The sequence below is a fragment of the Pipistrellus hanaki genome (genome assembly GCF_964339955.1).
Source record: "Pipistrellus hanaki genome assembly, chromosome: 3".
Taxonomy (NCBI): Eukaryota; Metazoa; Chordata; class Mammalia; order Chiroptera; family Vespertilionidae; genus Pipistrellus; species Pipistrellus hanaki.
Window position 1 is genome coordinate 89,339,233 of NC_140505.1, and position 19,158 is coordinate 89,358,390.

Genomic DNA, 19,158 nt, shown 5'->3' on the forward strand with positions numbered 1-19,158 from the left:
TTTTAAACTTTGGGTTGTGTTATTATTGTGTTTGAATAGTTGAAGTACATATGGTTAGAGAGAATTAAACAATCAATATAGTTTTTTGATATTAGGGACTCTCTAGATCTTAACTTGAGACCATGAGTGGATGAAGAAGAGTTCATATCTCATCTAGGTAGATGTTGTCACTCAGCTATATCTGTATACAAGTAGATAAGCACTGTTTTGGTCCAAAATAATTAATTATAAACTTATTGAGTTATATGTATCTGTATGACTTTCAAGTGATAATTTTCTGATAGAAAAATATATCTGTTGGTAATTTAATTTTAGGATATGGTCCAACCAGGCAAACATCTAGGAAGTCAAAGTTTTACTTATGTTGGAGATTTCTATTACATACCCCATCCCAGATATTTTTCTTTCTCAGATCAATATCTGTATATTTCCCCCTATATGCTTATAGTTCTTCACTTAGAGCATAGTACTGAACAAGATCAAATTTTCTTTTTCTAGCCACTTAAGTTTTATGTTCTTAATCCCATAACATGGAAGCAGCATTTCAACTATGTAACCATGTGTAGTGCTTACTACCTTGTTTGCCTTAGCAGTTTAATAATTTATGCCAGTAAAAAATACACTTTTCCAGAAAGCCCTTATGAAAAAGTTTTAATTACAATATAATAACAGAACAATATGGGATTTGGTATTATGAATAGGACATTTTTTTTTCCAGAAAAATTTTAAATTTGTATTGTATTGATAGCTCACTACCTATATGTAGAGTTCCATTATTTCATAATGTTATCGATAATTTGATCTTTATTCCTTCTTACTCATCACATTTATCATTAGTCTTTGTGAGAAAATAAGGAAATAGAAAATAGGTAAAGGAATATATGTTTAACAGGAGTAAAAGGCAGGATTTTTTTAAATTGTTTATGGACTTAAAATATATTTGGAGCATTTGAAATAGCAATATTTGTGTATAATATAGTATAAAAACCTAAACATAGGGTACTGCTAGAAAATGAAAAATTATTAGTGTTATGGTTTGAATTATACAACCCAAAATGATACATTAAACTCTAAACCCCAAAATGACACATTAAACTCTGAAAATGGTCATACCTTGTTTGGGAAAAGGGTCATAACAAAGACTGGTGATAAATGACAATAAGTAAGAAGGAATAAAGATCAAATTATGGAGTAAGATAGGCTCATAATCCAATATGACTGGTTCCCTTACAAGAAGAGAGAAGATAATATAAAGTGAGGCACATAGGAAGAATGTCATGCAACAACAGAGACAGAAATGAAATAATGCAGCTGCCAAGGAATGCTACTTCCAGAAATTAGGAAGGGGCAAGGAAAGAGTCTATCCAGAGTCAAAGTGAGCACGATGTTGTCAACACTTTGATTTTGGACTTCAAGCCTCAAGAACTGTTAGATAATATGTTTGTATAGTTTTAAGCCACCAAGTTTATGGCACTTTGTTATTTATTATTGCCTTAGGAAACTAAGACAATGAGCAAATGTACATTATTAAAATCTAAGAGATCACATGGAGATATAGTTTATATACAAAATCTTTCAGTATTCACAAGGATAGCAGTACCTTGGTTTAGAAAAAGAATCAGTGAATTTTATAACTGTACTCCAATGCTTTTGGTTGTAGGTTGAGTTCCTTTGAAGAATTCCTATTGACGGTTGCAGGTCCAATTTTTCACAAATTCCAATTTTTGCATAAATTCCTCATGTACAGAGAATATTCCTTGTTTTTAAGTCATTCTTCACACATGCTTATGACCTGGCATTACCCATTGAGATGTATATTAACTCAGTAAGCTATCATAAGGATATACTGACCAATGTAAACAAGCAAACACTTGTACTCATGGCAAGTGAAAATCCTGAAATTTATGATGAGAGAGAGGAAATGATACATCCCTCCTTTTGAAACACATAAGATAGATCAGTTTTTAAAAAAAGAGAAAAGGACCAAAACCAGTTTTGCTCAGTGGATAGAGCATCGGCCTGCAGACTGAAAGGTCCCAGGTTTGATTCCGGTCAAGAGCATGTACCTTGGTTGTGGCCACATCCCCAGTAAGGGGTGTGCAAGAGGCAGCTGATTGATGATTCTTGATGTTTCTAACTCTCTATCCCTCTCTCTCTCTCTCTCTGTAAAAAAACTCAATAAAATATATTTAAAATAATTTTAAAAATAAAAACAGAGGAAAGGAAGACCACTATTCAGTAATCCTTGTGAGAAATTAAGGCAAAGAGGAGGAGAAAAAGGCCAGCATGGGAGAAACAGGCATTGTTGACAATTAGATGACTTAGTGAGGGAGAAGAAATATAAAGGGTCACCAAAGAATATTTCCTTTTAACAAGTACATTGTTCTCCATGTTAAGCAAGTAATGGTAAAGATTGGCAGAAATATATGAAAATGTTTTTGCCTTTGGCTTTATTATTTTTTTTTCCTATTCAATTCTCTCCACTGTTGTACAAATTGGAGCAGCTGTGTGGGCTGTGCTATTTCCAAAACAGTTAATTTTTCTCACTCCATCATAGACTAGTTAATTTTATTTCAATTTCAGTAAAAAGATGATGAACAACCTAGTATTACTTTTTAGCCCAGGAATGTTGTACTTTAAGGAACTATTGTATGGGAAGCAAAGAGTTTAGAGAGCATACAAGAAAATGATCTTATTTTTTACCTTAACACTAGAGTTAAAAATGTATCTATACTAATAAAGGGTAATATGCTAATTAGACTGGACTTCTTCTGGATGTCCTTCTGGAAAAAGCCATAGTGGCAGGGGCCGAGGCAGAAGAAGTTAGGGGTGATCAGGCTGGCAGGAGAGAAGAGCAGTTAGGGGCTATCAGGCTGGCAGGGGAGAGTTGGTTATGGATGATCAGACCAGCAGGAGAGAGCAGTTAGAGGCAATCAGGCCAGAATACAGAGTGGTTAGGGGCGATCAGGCAGGCAGGCAGTTGAGTGGTTAAGAGCCAGTGGTCCTGGATTGCGAAAGGGATATCTGACTGTAGGCAATTGGACATCCCCCAATGGGTCCCAGATTGGAGAGGCTGTAAGCCAGGCTGTGGGACCCCCACTTCCCTTGTACGAATTTTGTGCACTGGGCCTATAGTCTGTATAGATGGTCTAACATGATCTCACTTAAATTATTTATGTGTATAATCTTACAGGGTAGAGGAAAGATTCTATTCTGTAATATCAACTGTTGATTCTGAAAAAAGAAGACCCTGTTTTATAGTTGTCTTGTAAAATGTAATATTTTCAGAAATAATTGACATTACACAGAAAGGAATAGGGAAGAAAAAGAAGAGTAACTATATCCTTTCAACTCATAAGAATAACCTATATTTGTTCCCTTTGTGTCTTTTATTCTCTCCTGAATATTTGTCTTAATGGAAGATAATAGTTTAGTTCTCTAAATCAAGGGGATTCAGAACATTTGGGAGGGAGGGGATCAAGATTAGATTAGGACCAAATTTTATTTTTTTGTTAATCCTCATCCAAGAATACTCTTTTCCATTGATTTTTTATTTTTATTTTAGAGAGTTGAAAGGAGGAAGGGAGAGGGGAGACAGAGAAAGAAATATCAATATGAGAGAGACATCAATTGATTGTCTCTGCACATGCCCTAATCAAACCTGATCAAACATGCAACCCAGATATTTGCCCTTGACTGGGAATTGAACCCTCAGTCCTTCAGTGTGCAGGCCAATGCTCTTACCATTTAGCCACCAGAAAGAACAAGCTTTGTTCATTTTTCCATCTATCATTTTCATCTATATTCACTTACATCCAACAATTCATATTGTAATTATTAGATACTGAAAGATGATACTTAGAACACCTGATAAAGGTCAGATATTTGCCTCAGGAAGCCCATGAAGCAACCTTTAGTGAAAGCATCCCTGCATCCTTTTTCTTAGACACTGAGTCCCAAAGCCTAAATGTCCCCGTATGTGACTTTCTTCCCAAAATGAATAGAATGAGTATAATTTTATATATTAGCAATATGTGTGCCAACTCCTACTAGGCAAGATGTAAAGGTCTGTTCTCATAGGTTCCTCCTAAAAGACAAACCCTTTTTTTTTACTAAATGCACTCAAATATTTTTATCTCTTCTGAACGGAATTAGTTCTCCTTCAGTCAGACCAGCAGTGGTCTAGAGTAAATGCTGCCTTCGAAGAAGACCTTGAGTTGTTCCTTGAGTTCAGTTACCCATTCTTCCCCTTCTAGCACCCCCTTCACTCTGGTGTGATGGATCTAGAGCTTTACCTCTACCAGATTCAGGATGGTTGGACTGGTGAGAAGCATGTTCCAGGAAGCTGCCTGTTTTTCCTCCAGTTGATTGTCTGACAATCCAGTTTTTATGTCTTGAGTAAAACTCTGCCCCCTGCTTCTAAGGGATGTAAGGGACCCGGCCCATCATCTTTGCTCTGTTCATGTCTGTCTAACTGCCTACCACATCTCCCCCCCCCCACCCCACCCAAGGATCTTCGTTCTGGAACCTTTCAGAGAAAACGGGTGCAGGGTCTCTTCTGTAGCTGCTTCATGTTGACAAAGTTTTCCTTCAGAGCCAAGAGATCTTTGCTTTCTGTCAGGGGACAATGAGGCCTGGGCATGGAAAGAGCACAGTAGTGTCTAGAGGTGATATTCCCTAAATATGTATAGGGCTTTTAACCTGGTGGAAACAAACTATGTTTTACATTTTAGTATTAGTGGGGCAAAGCTAGAACAACAAAAACTATGACAAATAATCTGGTGGGATGAAAAAACAGTTCAGTTCTAATAATTCCCTATTGGAACACAATTTGTCCCAATAAAATTAACCTCATTTTTATTAAAGAGCAAATTAAGACCAATTTATTTACTGTACTAAATCTAGTTACAATTTGGCCTGGTTGTTTGCATGAACACAATAAGAAAAACAACTTATTGTATAGTGTTTTAAAAACCTGCCTTGCTGAAATCTCATGATTGAGATTTAATTAGCCCCTTAGGGAAAAGCAGCTGAGCCATCTAGCTGTCATCAGGTTTACCTGAAATAGCTATAGATGTGGGTAAATTCCTCAAGTTATTGAGGTTCCCAATGATGTCTTGAAGTTCTTTCCAGGTCATCTTACAGTCTTACCGACAAAGACTGCCATGAGATCAAGCAAGGCTCCAGGCTTTCTCCAATGGGCTCTTATTGGCTTTTTAAGGTTTTTTGGTTTTGTTTTTATTTTTCTTTTTTTTTTCTTTTTTAAAAAATATATTTTATTGATTTTCTTACAGAGAAGAGGAGAGAGGAATAGAGAGTTAGAAACATCGATGAGAGAGAATCATCAATCAGCTGCCTCTTGCACACCCCCTACTGGGGATGTGCCCGCAACCTAGGTACATGCCCTTGACCAGAATGGAACCCGGGACCTTTCAGTCCGCAGACCGATGCTCTACCACTGAGCCAAACCGGTTTCAGCTGTTTTTCTTTTTCTAAGTGTCTTTTATGAATGCAAGGGACAAATGTGAATTTGAAAGTTTACAGTTTTTAATTATGTATTTTAATGTAATGGCTGGAGTTGTGCTGGACTTTAGAGAGAGAACTGACTTTCATACAGTGAGCCTGAAAAGAAACCCCACTCTTCCCAGTCAGAGAATGTTACAAAAGATGGTAATCCATGGGGCTCAGAGATGGAACAGAAAAGGCAGGAGCTATAGGATCCAAGCATGCTGCAGGCAATATAATGGCCCTAGAGAGGAATTGCTGGAAAAGACCAGTGGCAGGTGTCAAAGAGAGTGTGGTTGTCTTTGTTGATGGTTCCCTTCAGCAGGGACTTGGATCAGGCAAGTAGACCTAGAAGTAATCCAAATAAACCAAGAGACAGTGATGGGTAAGGAGAAATAAAAGAAGAAAGAAAGGAAGAAACTAAGAAAAAATAAATAAAAAATAGCTTTTAGGGCAATGGAAGCTAAAGAGAAAATAAACAAATGGGACTACATCAAAATGAAAAGCTTTTTTACAGCAAAAGAAGCCATCAACAAAACAACAAGAAAGCCCACTGTATGGGAGAACATATTTGCAAATGTTAACACTGATAAAGGTTTAATCTCCAAGATCTACAGGGAACTTATACAACTTAATAAAAGGAAGATAAATGATCCGATAAAAATGGGCAATGTAGAAAAAATATATATATATATATATATATATATATATATATATATATATATATATATATATTTTAGAAATATAGAAACATAGAAATATATCCCAAGAAACTAGAAACACCAATCAGAAAGGATATATAAGCTTCCATTGCCCTAGAAGCCATTTCAGTAAAGAAATTGCTTTGGCATATGTCTGAGATTTCTTTGCCTGAGGATTCCTCTAGTATTTTTATAGTTTCCCGTTTTATGTTTAAGTCCTTTATCTATTTTGAGTTTATTTTTATGTATGGTGTAAGTTGGTGACCTAGTTTCATTTTTTTTTTTTTGCATGTATCTGTCCAATTTTCCCAACACCATTTATTGAAGAGACTATCTTGACTCTATTGTATGCTCTTGCTTCCTTTGTCAAATATAAACTGAGCATAGTGATTTGGGTCGATATCTGGGTTCTCTATTCTATTCCATTGGGTGATATGTCTGTTCCATTGGCTGATATGTGGATAAAAAGGAGCCTTCATGCACTGCTGGTGGGAATGCAGACTGGTGCAACCACTGTGGAGAACAGTATGGAGTTTCCTCAAAAAACTAAAAATGGAACTCCCAGTAATCCCACTTCTACGAATATATCCCAAGAAACTAAAGAAAAAAAAAACAATCTGAAAGGATATATGCACCCCTTTGTTCATAGCAGCACAATTCACCATAGCTAAGATTTGGAAACAGCCCAAATGCCCATTAGCAGATATATAGATTAGAAAACTATGATATATTTATATAATGGAATACTAGGCTGCTATAAAAAAGAAGGAATTCTTACCATTTGCAGCTGAATGGATGGATCTAGAGAGCATTATGTTAAGTGAAATAAGCCAGGCAATAAAAGAAAAATACAAGAAAATCTCACTTATTTATGGGAAATAAAAGAACATTATAACCTGATGAACAAAAAGATAAACACAGAGGCAGTAAAGTACTGAACAGATTTTCAAATTACAGCAGAAATACTGGGAAGTGTTGGGATGGGGGGAGAGGGGTTAAAAGAGATGAACCAAAGGACTTGTATGCATGCATATAAGCATAACAAATGTATGCAGATAACAGGGGGTGAGGGTGAGGGCAAGATTAAGAGAGTGGGGGGAGGCAATGGGGAGATAAGCACAGATTTGTAATACCTTAATTAATAAAGGGGGGTAAAAACAGAGAAACAAACAGTATATTGAAGAGATGTCTACAGTCCCATATTTATTGTTTCACTAGAGGCCCATTGCATTAAATTCCCTCAGGCCAGTCTGCACCCTCTCCAATATGGGACCTCTCGAGGGACGTCTGACTGCCCCTTTAGGCCCTTTTAGGCAGTGGGATATCCCTCTCACAACCCAGGACTGCTAGCTCCCAACTGCTCACCTGCCTGCCTTCCTGATTACCCCTAACCTCTTCTGCTTGCCAGCCTGATCACCCCTTAACCACTCCCTTGCCAGCCTGATTGATGCATAACTGCTCCACTACCAGCCTATTTGCCCCTAACTGCCCTCTCCTGGTCACCCCTAATAGCCCTCCTCTTCAGGCCTGGTCCCTCCCAACTGCCCTCCCCTGCTGGCCATCTTGTGGTGGCCATCTTGTGTGTAGGAGTGATGGTCAATCTGCATATTACTCTTTTAGTAGATAGGATAGAGGCCTGGTGCACAGGTGGGGGCCAGCTGGTTTGCCCTGAAAGGTGCCTCGGATCAGGATGGGGGTTCCCTTGAAGGATGGGGATACCTGGGCAGGAAGCCTGTGGTGGTTTGCAGGCTTGTCATGCCCCTGGGGACCCAAGCAGAAGCCCTGATATTTGGGATTTATCTATCTTCTATAATTGAAACTTTGTAGCCTTGAGCAGAACCAAGCCTCCTGCTTGCTCTTTGGCCGAGGCCATTTTTGTAGGAACTTATTTATCTTCTATAATTGAAACTTTGTACCCCTGAATGGAGGCCTGGGCCTGCCAAGGTGTGTGGAAAGCTTGGCTTCCTCTTATGCCAGGGACCCCAATGCTCACTCCATAGCTGCAGCCATCTTGGTTGGGTTAATTTGCATACTCACTTCTGATTGGATGGTGGGCGTGGCTTGTGAGTGCCGCGCAGTGATGATTAACTTGCATATTACTCTTTTATTAGATTGTATAATTTACAATTGCCAAGATATGGAAAATGTCTAAGTGTCCATCAGCAAATAAATGGATAAAGAAGGTGCAGTAAAATGAACAACAAACCTAATCAGATAGTGTTGGTACCCTAACCTGTAGGAGCGGGAGTGGGCACTGCCGCTTTTCCCAGGGTTGTGCTGGCTGAATTCACTGGGTCTGTCCTCTGCTTTTCCATAATTCAGCTGAAGGGCCTGGCACATATTGTTCTGTCTCCCGGATAGAAGCCTACCCAGAGGAAACAGTCGCAATGCCTCAGCTCTGCCAGGTTCCAAGTAGGAGGTGAAAAAAAAAAAAAATCAGCCCCACTTTGCACACTTTCTGTGTGTGTTCATCTCCTGCTGGATGGGGTCTCTCAGGTTCCAACCAGACAAAGAGTCTAAATCCTCCTTGCTGTCAGACCAAACACTATGAGTATAGATTCCAAGCCCAGTACCATTCCCCTTTCCCTTGGGTCTCAGAGGGACAGTAATGACCTAGTAGGGAGGGACCAGCACTGCCTGTGTGTTCAAGGTAGGAAAGACCAATACTCTTTGCTAAGCCACACTGTCCAGTCTCCATACATATATTTGTCCAAAATACTTTCAGGGAATAAAGGGCCCCTCAGAATCACTGCTGAGTGTATTGATCAGACACTCCATCAGCCCAAACTTTTCCATGCAGCCTCTCCTGCAGACACAGATTGGAGTGTACTTTCCAGGCTGGTGTTGAAACAAAAAAATTTTCTTTGCCTGGGATGGTCAGGTCTCAGTTTCCCAGATGGGAATATATAATACCCACTGATTCCCATCGCCTGATGCTACCTGAGCTCCTTTCTCTTCCCTGGTTGGGGATAGCTGCATGGGGCTGAGACCCCATGCTCCTAGGGGCAGGTGGTCTACAGCCACAATATGCCTCTGTCTTTCCAGCCCACATACGCATGAGTTGGCTCACCTCCTTCCCATCTTCTCCTGTCCTTCCTCCATGGTCCCTGATCTCAACATTTTAGATCAGCTACACTTCAACTGGTTTTTAGTTTTATTTTGTTTTTTGTTTTTTGTTTTCAAGCTGATTGCCCTACAGTTTAGCCGCATGTCTGATCCAGTGTTGGAAGCCAACAGAGTTTCCAGCTACTCTTTAGTCATCTTGTAATCTCTTTCTTATTTTCCTAAGCTGTACAATCTCCTTTCTTTTCTGTTTTTCTTTCTCCTATTTGTCTAGTAGATGATAGAACATAATACTCAGGAGGATTAGATAATCCTGTTAAACACTATAACCTCAAAAGGACATGTGGTCATCTTTTTACCTATCTCCAAATTTTGAAAAATTTTCTAAACATCTGAATATTAGAAATGATTATGTCTACATTCCGATTTGTTATAGAGTATATGAAAAGTGTACATAAAGGTGTTTAATTTTTAAAAGCATAAGATAGGCCGAAGCTGGTTTGGCTCAGTGGATGGAGCATCAGCCTGCAGACTCAAAGGTCCCAGGTTCAGTTCAGGTCAAGGGCATGTACCTTGGTTGCGGGCACATCCCCAGTAGGGGTTGTGCAGGAGGCAGCTGGTCGATGTCTCTCTCTCATCGATGTTTCTGCTTCTCTATCTCTCTCCCTTATTCTCTGTAAAAAAATCAATAAAATATATTTAAAAATAAATAAAAGCATAGGGTAAGCTTAATTTTTTTATGCTAACAGAACTTTCCTACAGTCCTAACAAAGGACTTAACTTCTGCAGTCAGAACTACTCATGGGCATCTCTTAAGCACAATATACACTTTTTTCACTAGGATAATGCTGTCTCTCCCACTTACCTTGCTTTAAATTGTCTTCCCTTCTCATTTCTGCTTAACAGCTCTACCCAATAGGAAGTGTTCTCAGACATTTCCATCCAAAAGAGAAAAACTTATCTGAATTTATATAATGCTTAGTTGTCAGTTCCAATGAGAAATGTAGTGTACAGAGAAAAAAAAATTCCTGGACCAGGTAGTCAAACATTTCATCATTTACTAGATATGCAATCTTGAATAAATTTGCTGACCTCTTAAAACTACCTTTTTTAGTCTTAAAATAAAGTAAGCTCCATGCTACATCTCAAACATGGTACCAGGATTTTTAAAAAATGTCATGTTTGTGAAATGTTTTGTTTATGGTAATTGATTATATTTAGGTAAAGAATTTGCTTTATTTACACCAAGTTCAGCTATGATGATTTACATTCTGATAATCTCAAAATGATTTCATGTATGTTTTTCTTATTGCCTCAATTCAAATAAAAGTATATTTATTTTTTTAGATGATAAAAGTTCTTAAGAGCTTATTATAGAAAATGTTAAAAGTACATGCAAATAAAAAATGAAATATAAGTGTATGTCATAGCTGGAAAATAACCACTAAATCAAGAAATAACCACTATTAACATTTTTATTTGATGGCATGAATTTGTGCATGGGTGGGGTCTGGTGGGGATTTGATTCTGCAGCTCACCCCAGTAGGGGACATGCAAGAGAAACAATGATTCTCTCTCACCATTGATATTTCTATCTCTCCCTCTCCCTTCCTCTCTGTAATCAATAAGAATATATATTTAAAAAAAAAAAAGAAAATAGAACTTCTGACTTTAAAGATAATGCAGTGTTCTTTTAAAAATTTTAACTAAATTTATTGGATTGACTTGTCAATAAGGGTATTAATGAACTGAAGGCTTTACATGTAATACTGAATCTTTCTTTTCATCTTTCTTTCCATTTAGTTTGTTGCCCAGCCCAACTGTCAACAATTGCTTGCATCTCGCTGGTATGATGAGTTCCCAGGGTGGAGGAGAAGACACTGGGCAGTGAAGATGGTGACATGTTTCATAATAGGACTTCTTTTTCCAGTCTTCTCTGTATGCTACCTTATAGCTCCTAAAAGCCCTCTTGGACTGTTTATCAAAAAACCATTTATCAAGTTTATCTGCCATACAGCATCCTACTTGACTTTTTTGTTTCTGCTGTTGCTTGCCTCTCAACACATCGACAGGTCTGATTTGAACAGACAAGGTCCACCACCAACCATCGTGGAGTGGATGATATTACCATGGGTCCTGGGTAAATGTGTTACTATAGAAAATATAACAATGTGATACTGCCATGAAATTTTTGTTGCTCAGAAAAGAATATTAATTGAAGTGTAGGATATAAAGTGTTTAAAACAGCTTCTTACCATCATAGCTCTAAGGTCTAATCCCAATGCTAAATAATTATTTTACAGTTTGGTTGACTTGCTCTTAAATACAGATTATGAAATGTAACTTTAGGTTTTAGAATTCCATGTTTTAATGATGTAATGTCCCATAAATGTTTCTCTAGTGTATTGTTTGTATTTTTGTTTTTTAAAGCTTTTCAATATATAAATAATTATTCTAATTTTTATAAATAATTAGAATAATTATTATTCTAATTATTTATAATTATATATAAATCCATATATAAATAATTTTTCTAATTTTCTAATAGATATGCCTTCTGCAGAATTATTAATTTTATACATAAAATAACTAAATATTCTTTAAAATCCATTTATGTTTATATTTGAAATTATATATTAAATCAAAATAATAGTAAATTTAACAATAGGGCATTCTTCAATTTCTATCTGCTCATTTTTAGATAGGAAAGAAAAATGTTGGTAAGGTAGTAAACCTTAAAATAGCTAGTAGAAATCATGTTTTCTTTTCCTGTTGTTATTATAGTCATGGTTAAAATTTACAGTTTAATCATTCTTTCCTCCATCCCACTGTGTTTTTCTGAGAAATCACATTTTTTTCTATTTTGATAATTTTAAACCTCTCTGGTATTATATCAATATTGTTATTTATTTATTAGAAAATATGAGACAATTTTCATCAGTTACAATCTCAAAAGTTCAGTTTGGGTTAACTGTCAAAACTGCTGCCAGAATTGTGAAGTGAGGAAAAAGCAGTAGGTTTACAGGACAGAACAGTGTCTGAATATGAGATAGATATAGTTTTCAATTTTGAAGATTATAAATACTCTCAGTGCATAAGCCCTGGTCAGGTGTCTCAGTTAACTACAGTGTCATCCTGAACACCAAAAGGTTGCAGGTTCAATTTCTGGACAGCGCACATACCTAGGTAGTGGGTTCAGTCCCAAGTGTCTCTCTTACATTGATGTTTCTATCTCTCTACCTCGTTCTTTCTCACAATATCCATTTTTCCTCTCCCTGCAAAAAATCAAATATATTTCCTCATCTGAGATTTTTTTTTTTAAGTTCATAGGAACAAGATATGTTTTAGATCTTACTGGAAAGAAACTCTGTCTTAAGTGAACTTTAAAATAGAGCATAAAGACCAAAGATCCTTCTTAAATTATAAGGAATTCAGATAATCTATCTTTTTTTAATACTTTAATTTTCACTATGTCTTTTTATTGAAGCATTTAATCCATTTATATTTATGGTTATTATTAATAGTCACTTGTCATTTACTTATTGTCATTTTAATTCTGTATGCCTATGTCTCTCTCTCTCTCTCTCTCTCTCTCTCTCTCTCTCTCTCTCTCTCTCTATATATATATATATATATATATATATATATATATATATAAAGTTTCTTCTTCTCATTACAGCAGTCCCATTTCTTGTAGTGCTAGTTTGGTAGAAATAAACTCTTTTACCTGTTTTTTGTTTGTTTGTTTGTTTGTTTGTGTGTGTGTGTGTTTTGTTTTGTTTTTTGTCAGAGAAGGTCTTTATTTCACCATCTAGTTTGAATGATAGCCTTCTATTTGGATATAGTAATCTTGGCTTCAGATACTTGCTTTTCATTACCTTGAATACTTCATGTCATACCTGTCTGGCCTTTAGAGTTTCTGATGTGATATCAACTGACAGCCTTATGGGAGCTCCTTTGTAGATAACAAATTGCTTTTCTTTTCTTTCTTTTTTTTTTTTTAATATATTTTATTGATTTTTTACAGAGAGGAAGGGAGAGAGATAGAGAGCTAGAAACGCCGATGAGAAAGAAACATCGACCAGCTGCCTCTTGCACACCCCCTACCGGGGATGTGCCTGCAACCAATGTACATGCCCTTGACCTGAATCGAACCTGGGACCTTTCAGTCCGCAGACCGACACTCTACCACTGAGCCAAACTGGCTTCGGCACAAATTGCTTTTCTTTTGCTGCCTTTAATATTCTCTCTTTGCCTTCAATATTTGGCATTTTAATTATAATTAAGCAATTGTTTGCATCTGGGTATGGGTCTGTTTGGATTCTTCTTGCTTGGGACTCCCTGTGCCCTGTGAATTTGTGTGACTTTTTCCTTCACCAGGTTAGGGAAGTTTTCTGCCACTATTTCTTCAAGCAGGTTCTCTATACCTGGCTCATTTTCTTTTTTCTTTTTCTTTTAAAACCATTTATTTATTTATTTATTTATTTTTACATATTTTATTGATTTTTTTCTTTTTGCCCCCCTCCCTCCCTCCCACACATCCCCTCCCTCCCCAGAGTTTTATGTCCATTGGTTGTACTTATATGCATGTATACAAGTCCTTCGGTTGATGTATTATCTCCCCCAGATCCTCCTCCCCTCCCCGCTGAAATTTGACAATCTGCTTGTTGCTTTACTGTCTCTATATCTATCTTTTGGTTCATCAGTTTATAATGATCTTTATTATCCACAAATGAGTGAGGTCATGTGGTGTTTCTCTTTCATTGATTGGCTTATTTCACTCAGCATGATGTTCTCCAATTCCATCAAGGTTGCTGCAAATGATGAGAATTCCTTCTATTTTATGGCAGCATAGTATTCCATTGTGTAGATGTACCATAGTTTTTTGATCCAATCATCTGCTGACGGGCACCTAGGCTGTTTCCAAATTCTGGCTATTGTAGATTGTGCTGCTATGAACATAGGGGTGCATATATCCTTTCTGATTGGTGTTTCTAGTTTCTTGGGATATATTCCGAGGAGTAGGATTACTGGATCAAATGGGAGTTCCATTTTCAGTTTTTTGAGGAAATTCCACACTGTTCTCCACAGTGGTTGCACCAGTCTGCATTCCCACCAGCAGTGCACGAGGGTTCCTTTTTCTCCGCAACCTCGCCAACACTTGTCGTTTGTTGAATAGCTGGCTCATTTTCTTTACCTTTTAGCACTCCTATGATGTGAATATTGTTACGTTTCATGTTATCCCAGAGCTCATTAAGTTATCCTCTGCCTTTTTATTGTCTGTATTTATTTATTTATTTATTTATTTATTTTTATTCTCTGATTGAGTGATTTTTTTCTTCCCTGTCTTCTAATTTATTGATCTGATCCTTGGTTTCCCCCAATCTACTGTGTATTCATTCCACTGTATTGCTTCTTAGTGCTGTGTCATATTTCGTAGTTACTCTATCTTTTCTCATCCTATTGATCATCTTTTCCATAACTATTCTGATGTCTATATCTGATAATTTTTTATCTCTATTGCTTTTCACTCAGCTGTATAATTCTCTTGTTTGTTTGTTTTTTTGTGGGGGGTTGTTTGTTTGTTTATTTGTTTGTTTGTTTTATGGTCTCTTATTTTGGTTGCCTGTTTGGATCTGTGACTCTGTATTAGGTAGATTTGCTTTGTCTCCCAAATCTCTAGTGAAGAACAATGTCAAAAGCTTTAACTATTTCTGACTAATCAGATGAGACAAAGACTCAAAGACTCCAGGCACTTGCCTCTGCCTGCAGACTGACTGTATTGTCTTGAGTAGCCTCAGGCTATTGTCCACATGTGAGGTGAAAGGTTTTCCAATAGGGTGGAGCAATTGTTTCTGCCTGGATGGTACTTGTTAATCTTAGTCTCTTAATGGGCCTCAGAAACTCCGCAAAGGATTTTCCAATAGAGTGGGGCAACAGTCTCCTTGTGCCACCTCCCCACCCCCAGGCAAAAAGTGCCTGGATTGCAAAGGTCTGCCTGGGAAAGATGACCTTGCCTCAACAGGGAATGACTCAGCACAGAAAACCATTAGAGCAGCTTCAGAACACTAACCCCAACCCTGATTTCTGCTCACACAGCTCCAGTCTACTCTGCCCTCCCTCAGCTGGAGCCCACAAAATGGCTGCACATGAAGTTTTGTGCATTGGCTCTTTAGGAGGATGCCTGCATTTCTACCCATCTCTGGCTGGCACCTAGCAACCCTGCTGCTTTTCACAGCAAGGTGTTATGTGGGCACCTTTCTCAGTACTGGTGATCTGGGCTGGGGAGCCCAGTTTGGGGTTTAGAACCCAAAATTCTAAGTGGGAACCCCCTATAGCTGAGATAACTCTCCAGACCTTAAGCTGCTGTCTATGGGCCTCTAATCTGCCAATTCACACCTCCACCTTTCCTACTAGTCTTTATGTTGTCTCCACTTTCTATCCTTGGTTATCAGGGACCTCTTTAGCTAGTCTTCAGTTGATTATTCAGGATGACTTTTTTTTCTTCATATTTTAGTTGTAATTTAAGTTTGTTTCTAAAAGCATGTCAGTGTAGCATCCATTTGCCCTACTGCCATATTTAATCTCTTTTAATTTTCTATTTAATTTTTACATTATAATTGGCATACATTATTATATTAATTTCAGGTGTACAACATAGTGATTCAATGTTTATATGCCTTAATAAAAATGCTACAATACATAATTATTACAGTATAACCCCCACGCTGTTTTGGGGCAAATCAGTGTACTTAGTTCTTTTAGGTATCCATGAATCCTAATTATGCAGCAATATTTTACTGTTCAGAGTATAGTCACTGCATCTAAACTTACTGAATCCCAGGTTCACTGCATATGTATACTTGACACAGCTATGGAAATAAATTGAGCACAGAACTTCATTTCTGGTTTTAGTTTCATCATCTCTGTAGCTGAAATGATAGTAATAATACCTATATTATAAGATCATTGGAAGATTAAAGGAGTTACTGCAGGTAAAGTGCTTAAAACTATTTCAGCTACAGATAATATTCAATAATTTTTAGCTGTATTTACTTATTTCTGCATTTTCTCAGTGGTTTTATTTTTTTAATTACATTTTATTGAGATATAATTGACATATAACATTGTGTTAAGTTTTTTTTATCTTTATTGCTGAAAATTCTACATATGTCCCCATTTTCCCCATTGACCCCATCTAACCCACCCCATCCCCCACCCCAGACCTTCACCACACTATTGTCTGTGTCCATGGTTATATATATATACAAGTCTTTGGTAGATGTCTTCCTACCTACCCACCCCCACCTTCCCTCTGAGATTTGACATTGACAGTCAATTCCATGCTTCTATATCTCTGGATGTATTTTGTTCAACAGTTTATTTTGTTCAATAGATTCAACATATGAGTGAGATCATGCGATGCATGTATTTCCCTGCTTGGCTTATTTCACTTAGCATAATACTCTCCAAGTCCCTCCATGCTGTCTCAAAGGGTAATATATCTTTTTTTTACTACTGTATAGTATTCAATGGTGTAAATGTACAAGTTTTTTTTATCCATTCATCTGTTGTTGAGTACTTGGGCTATTTCCAGATCTTGGCTATTATAAATAGCACTACTATGAACCTAAGGGTGCATATGTTCTTTCTGATTGGTGTTTCAGGCTTCTGGGGATATATTCCTAAAAGTTGAATCATTGGGTAAAATGGCTGTTCCATTTTTAATTTTTTAAAAATATATTTTATTTTTTATAGAGAGGAAGGGAGAGGGATAGTTACAAACATTGATGAGAGAGAAACATAGAAACATTAATCAGCTGCCTCCTGCACATTCCCCAATGAGGATATGCCCACAACCAAGGTACACACCCTTGACAGGAATTGACCCTGGGACCCCTCAGTCCATAGACCAGTGTTCTATCCACTGAGCCAAATTGGCCAGGGCCCATTTTCAATTTTTCAGGACACTCCACTGATTTCCATAGTGGCTGTACAAGTCGGCACTCCAACAGCAGTGTATTAGGATTCTTTTTACTCCACATTTTCACAAGTACTTGTTTATTGATTTATTGATAGTAGCCATTCTGACATGGGTGAGGTAATATCTCAGTGATGTTTTAATGTGCATGTTTCTGCTGATTAGTGAGGAGCATTTTTTTTTTTTATGTGTCTCTTGGACATTTGTATGGCTGCCTTGGAGAAGTTTCTATTTAGGTCTTCTGCCCATTTTATATTGTGTTGTTTTCCTTTTGTTAATTCGTATGAGTACTTTATATATTTTGTATATTAACCCCTTATCAGATGTATCATTGGCTGTACCACACCAGCACAGCCAAGGGTTCAGTGAGCCTGAGGGAGGGCTGATGAAGGATGAAGAAAAGACATACAAAGAATAAGCTGGGTCTAGGTGGATCTTCTGTGCCTGGCTGAGACCACAGAACAGATCCAGACTATAAGCTGATGCTTTATTTTATAGTCAGAGGTAAACAAGGTAGTGGTCACCATAGATACAATGTTCTTATGAGTTTCACTTATTTTGGCAGCACTACTCACAGTCCATTAGCTACCCAGGAAAGATCTAGGGAGCATCATAAGATCAAGCTTAATTATACTAAGAGGTCTGTGCTCTCTAAGCTGGAACTTGTTTGCAGCTTTGCCAGCAGGTCAGTCCAAGGCTTAAACCTATAACTGCCCTCTACAATTGGCAAATATGCTCTCTCATACAGTGGATTCCCATTTAATTTACATGTTGTTTTATTTTGCTGTGCAGAAGTTTTTTATTTGATGTAGTCCCATTTGTTTATTTTTCCTTTGTTTCTCTTGTGCTAGGAGTTGTATAATTTGCTGCTTATGTTTTCTTCAAAACTTTTTATGATTTAAAAATCATTTAAATCTTTTATCCATTTTAAATTTGTCCTTGTGTATGGTTTAAATTCGTGGTCTAGTTTCATTTTTTTTCTCTCATGTGTCTGTCCAATTATACCATTTAATAAAGAGACTATCTTTATTGTATGCTCTTGCCTCTTTTGTTGAAAATTAATTGAGCATAATGGCTTGGATTGATTTCTGAGTTTTCTGGTTTTTCCCCATTAATCTATATGTCTGTTCTTGTGCCAGTACTAGGCTGTTTTGATTACAGTGGCTTTGTAATATTGCTTGATATCTGGTCTTGTGACCCCTCCACCTTTGTTCTTCTTTCTCAGGATTGCTGCAGCTACTTTTCTTTGTTTGTTTCCATATACATTTTTGGAATTAAAAAAAAAAAATTTCTTTATTGATTAAGGCACATATGTCAAACACAAGGCCCGCGGGCCAAATCCAGCCCGCCAGGCCTTGCAATGTGGCCCGCACCGCGCTGTCATCACTGCACTCCGCTGTCAGTTTATGACATTGTCAGTTTATGACTGTTCAGTAAACCATTCGGCCCACAATTTAGGCTGGATTTTAGATTTTGGCCCCTTCTCTGATTGAGTTCGACACCCCTAGATTAAGGTATTACATATGTGCCCTCATTCCCCCACAACTCCTCCCCTAACCCCCTAGAACAATTAACCATTGCTAAGATTTGGAAACATCCTAAATGCCCATGAGTGGATTAAAAAACTATGGTATGCCTTAACCGGTTTGGCTCAGTGGATAAGGCATTGGCCTGCAGACTGAAAGGTCCCAGGTTCAATTCCAGTCAAGAGCATGGACCTTGGTTGCAGGCACATCCCCAATAGAGGGTGTTGCAGGAGGCAGCTAATCGATGTTTCCCTTTCATCAATGTTTCTAGCTCTCTATCCCTCTCCCTTCCTCTCTGTGAAAAGTCAATAAAACATATAAATAAAAATGAATAAGTAACTAACTAACTAAATAAATAATAACTGTGGTACATCCACACAAT

General features: G+C 37.4%; 1 protein-coding gene across 5 annotated transcripts in view; it reads left to right on the forward strand.

Moving 5' to 3' along the window:
• The window catches only part of TRPC4 (transient receptor potential cation channel subfamily C member 4), a gene marked incomplete at its 5' end in the record, with an annotated part of 247,625 nt that overhangs the window by 120,447 nt on the left and 108,020 nt on the right, over nucleotides 1-19,158 (forward strand). For all 5 annotated transcript variants that reach the window (XM_084879507.1, XM_084879508.1, XM_084879509.1 and 2 more), the window contains one exon: nucleotides 11,073-11,409. In XM_084879507.1, coding sequence (XP_084735633.1) covers nucleotides 11,073-11,409 — 337 coding nt within the window. The remainder of the gene's footprint in view (nucleotides 1-11,072; nucleotides 11,410-19,158) is intronic.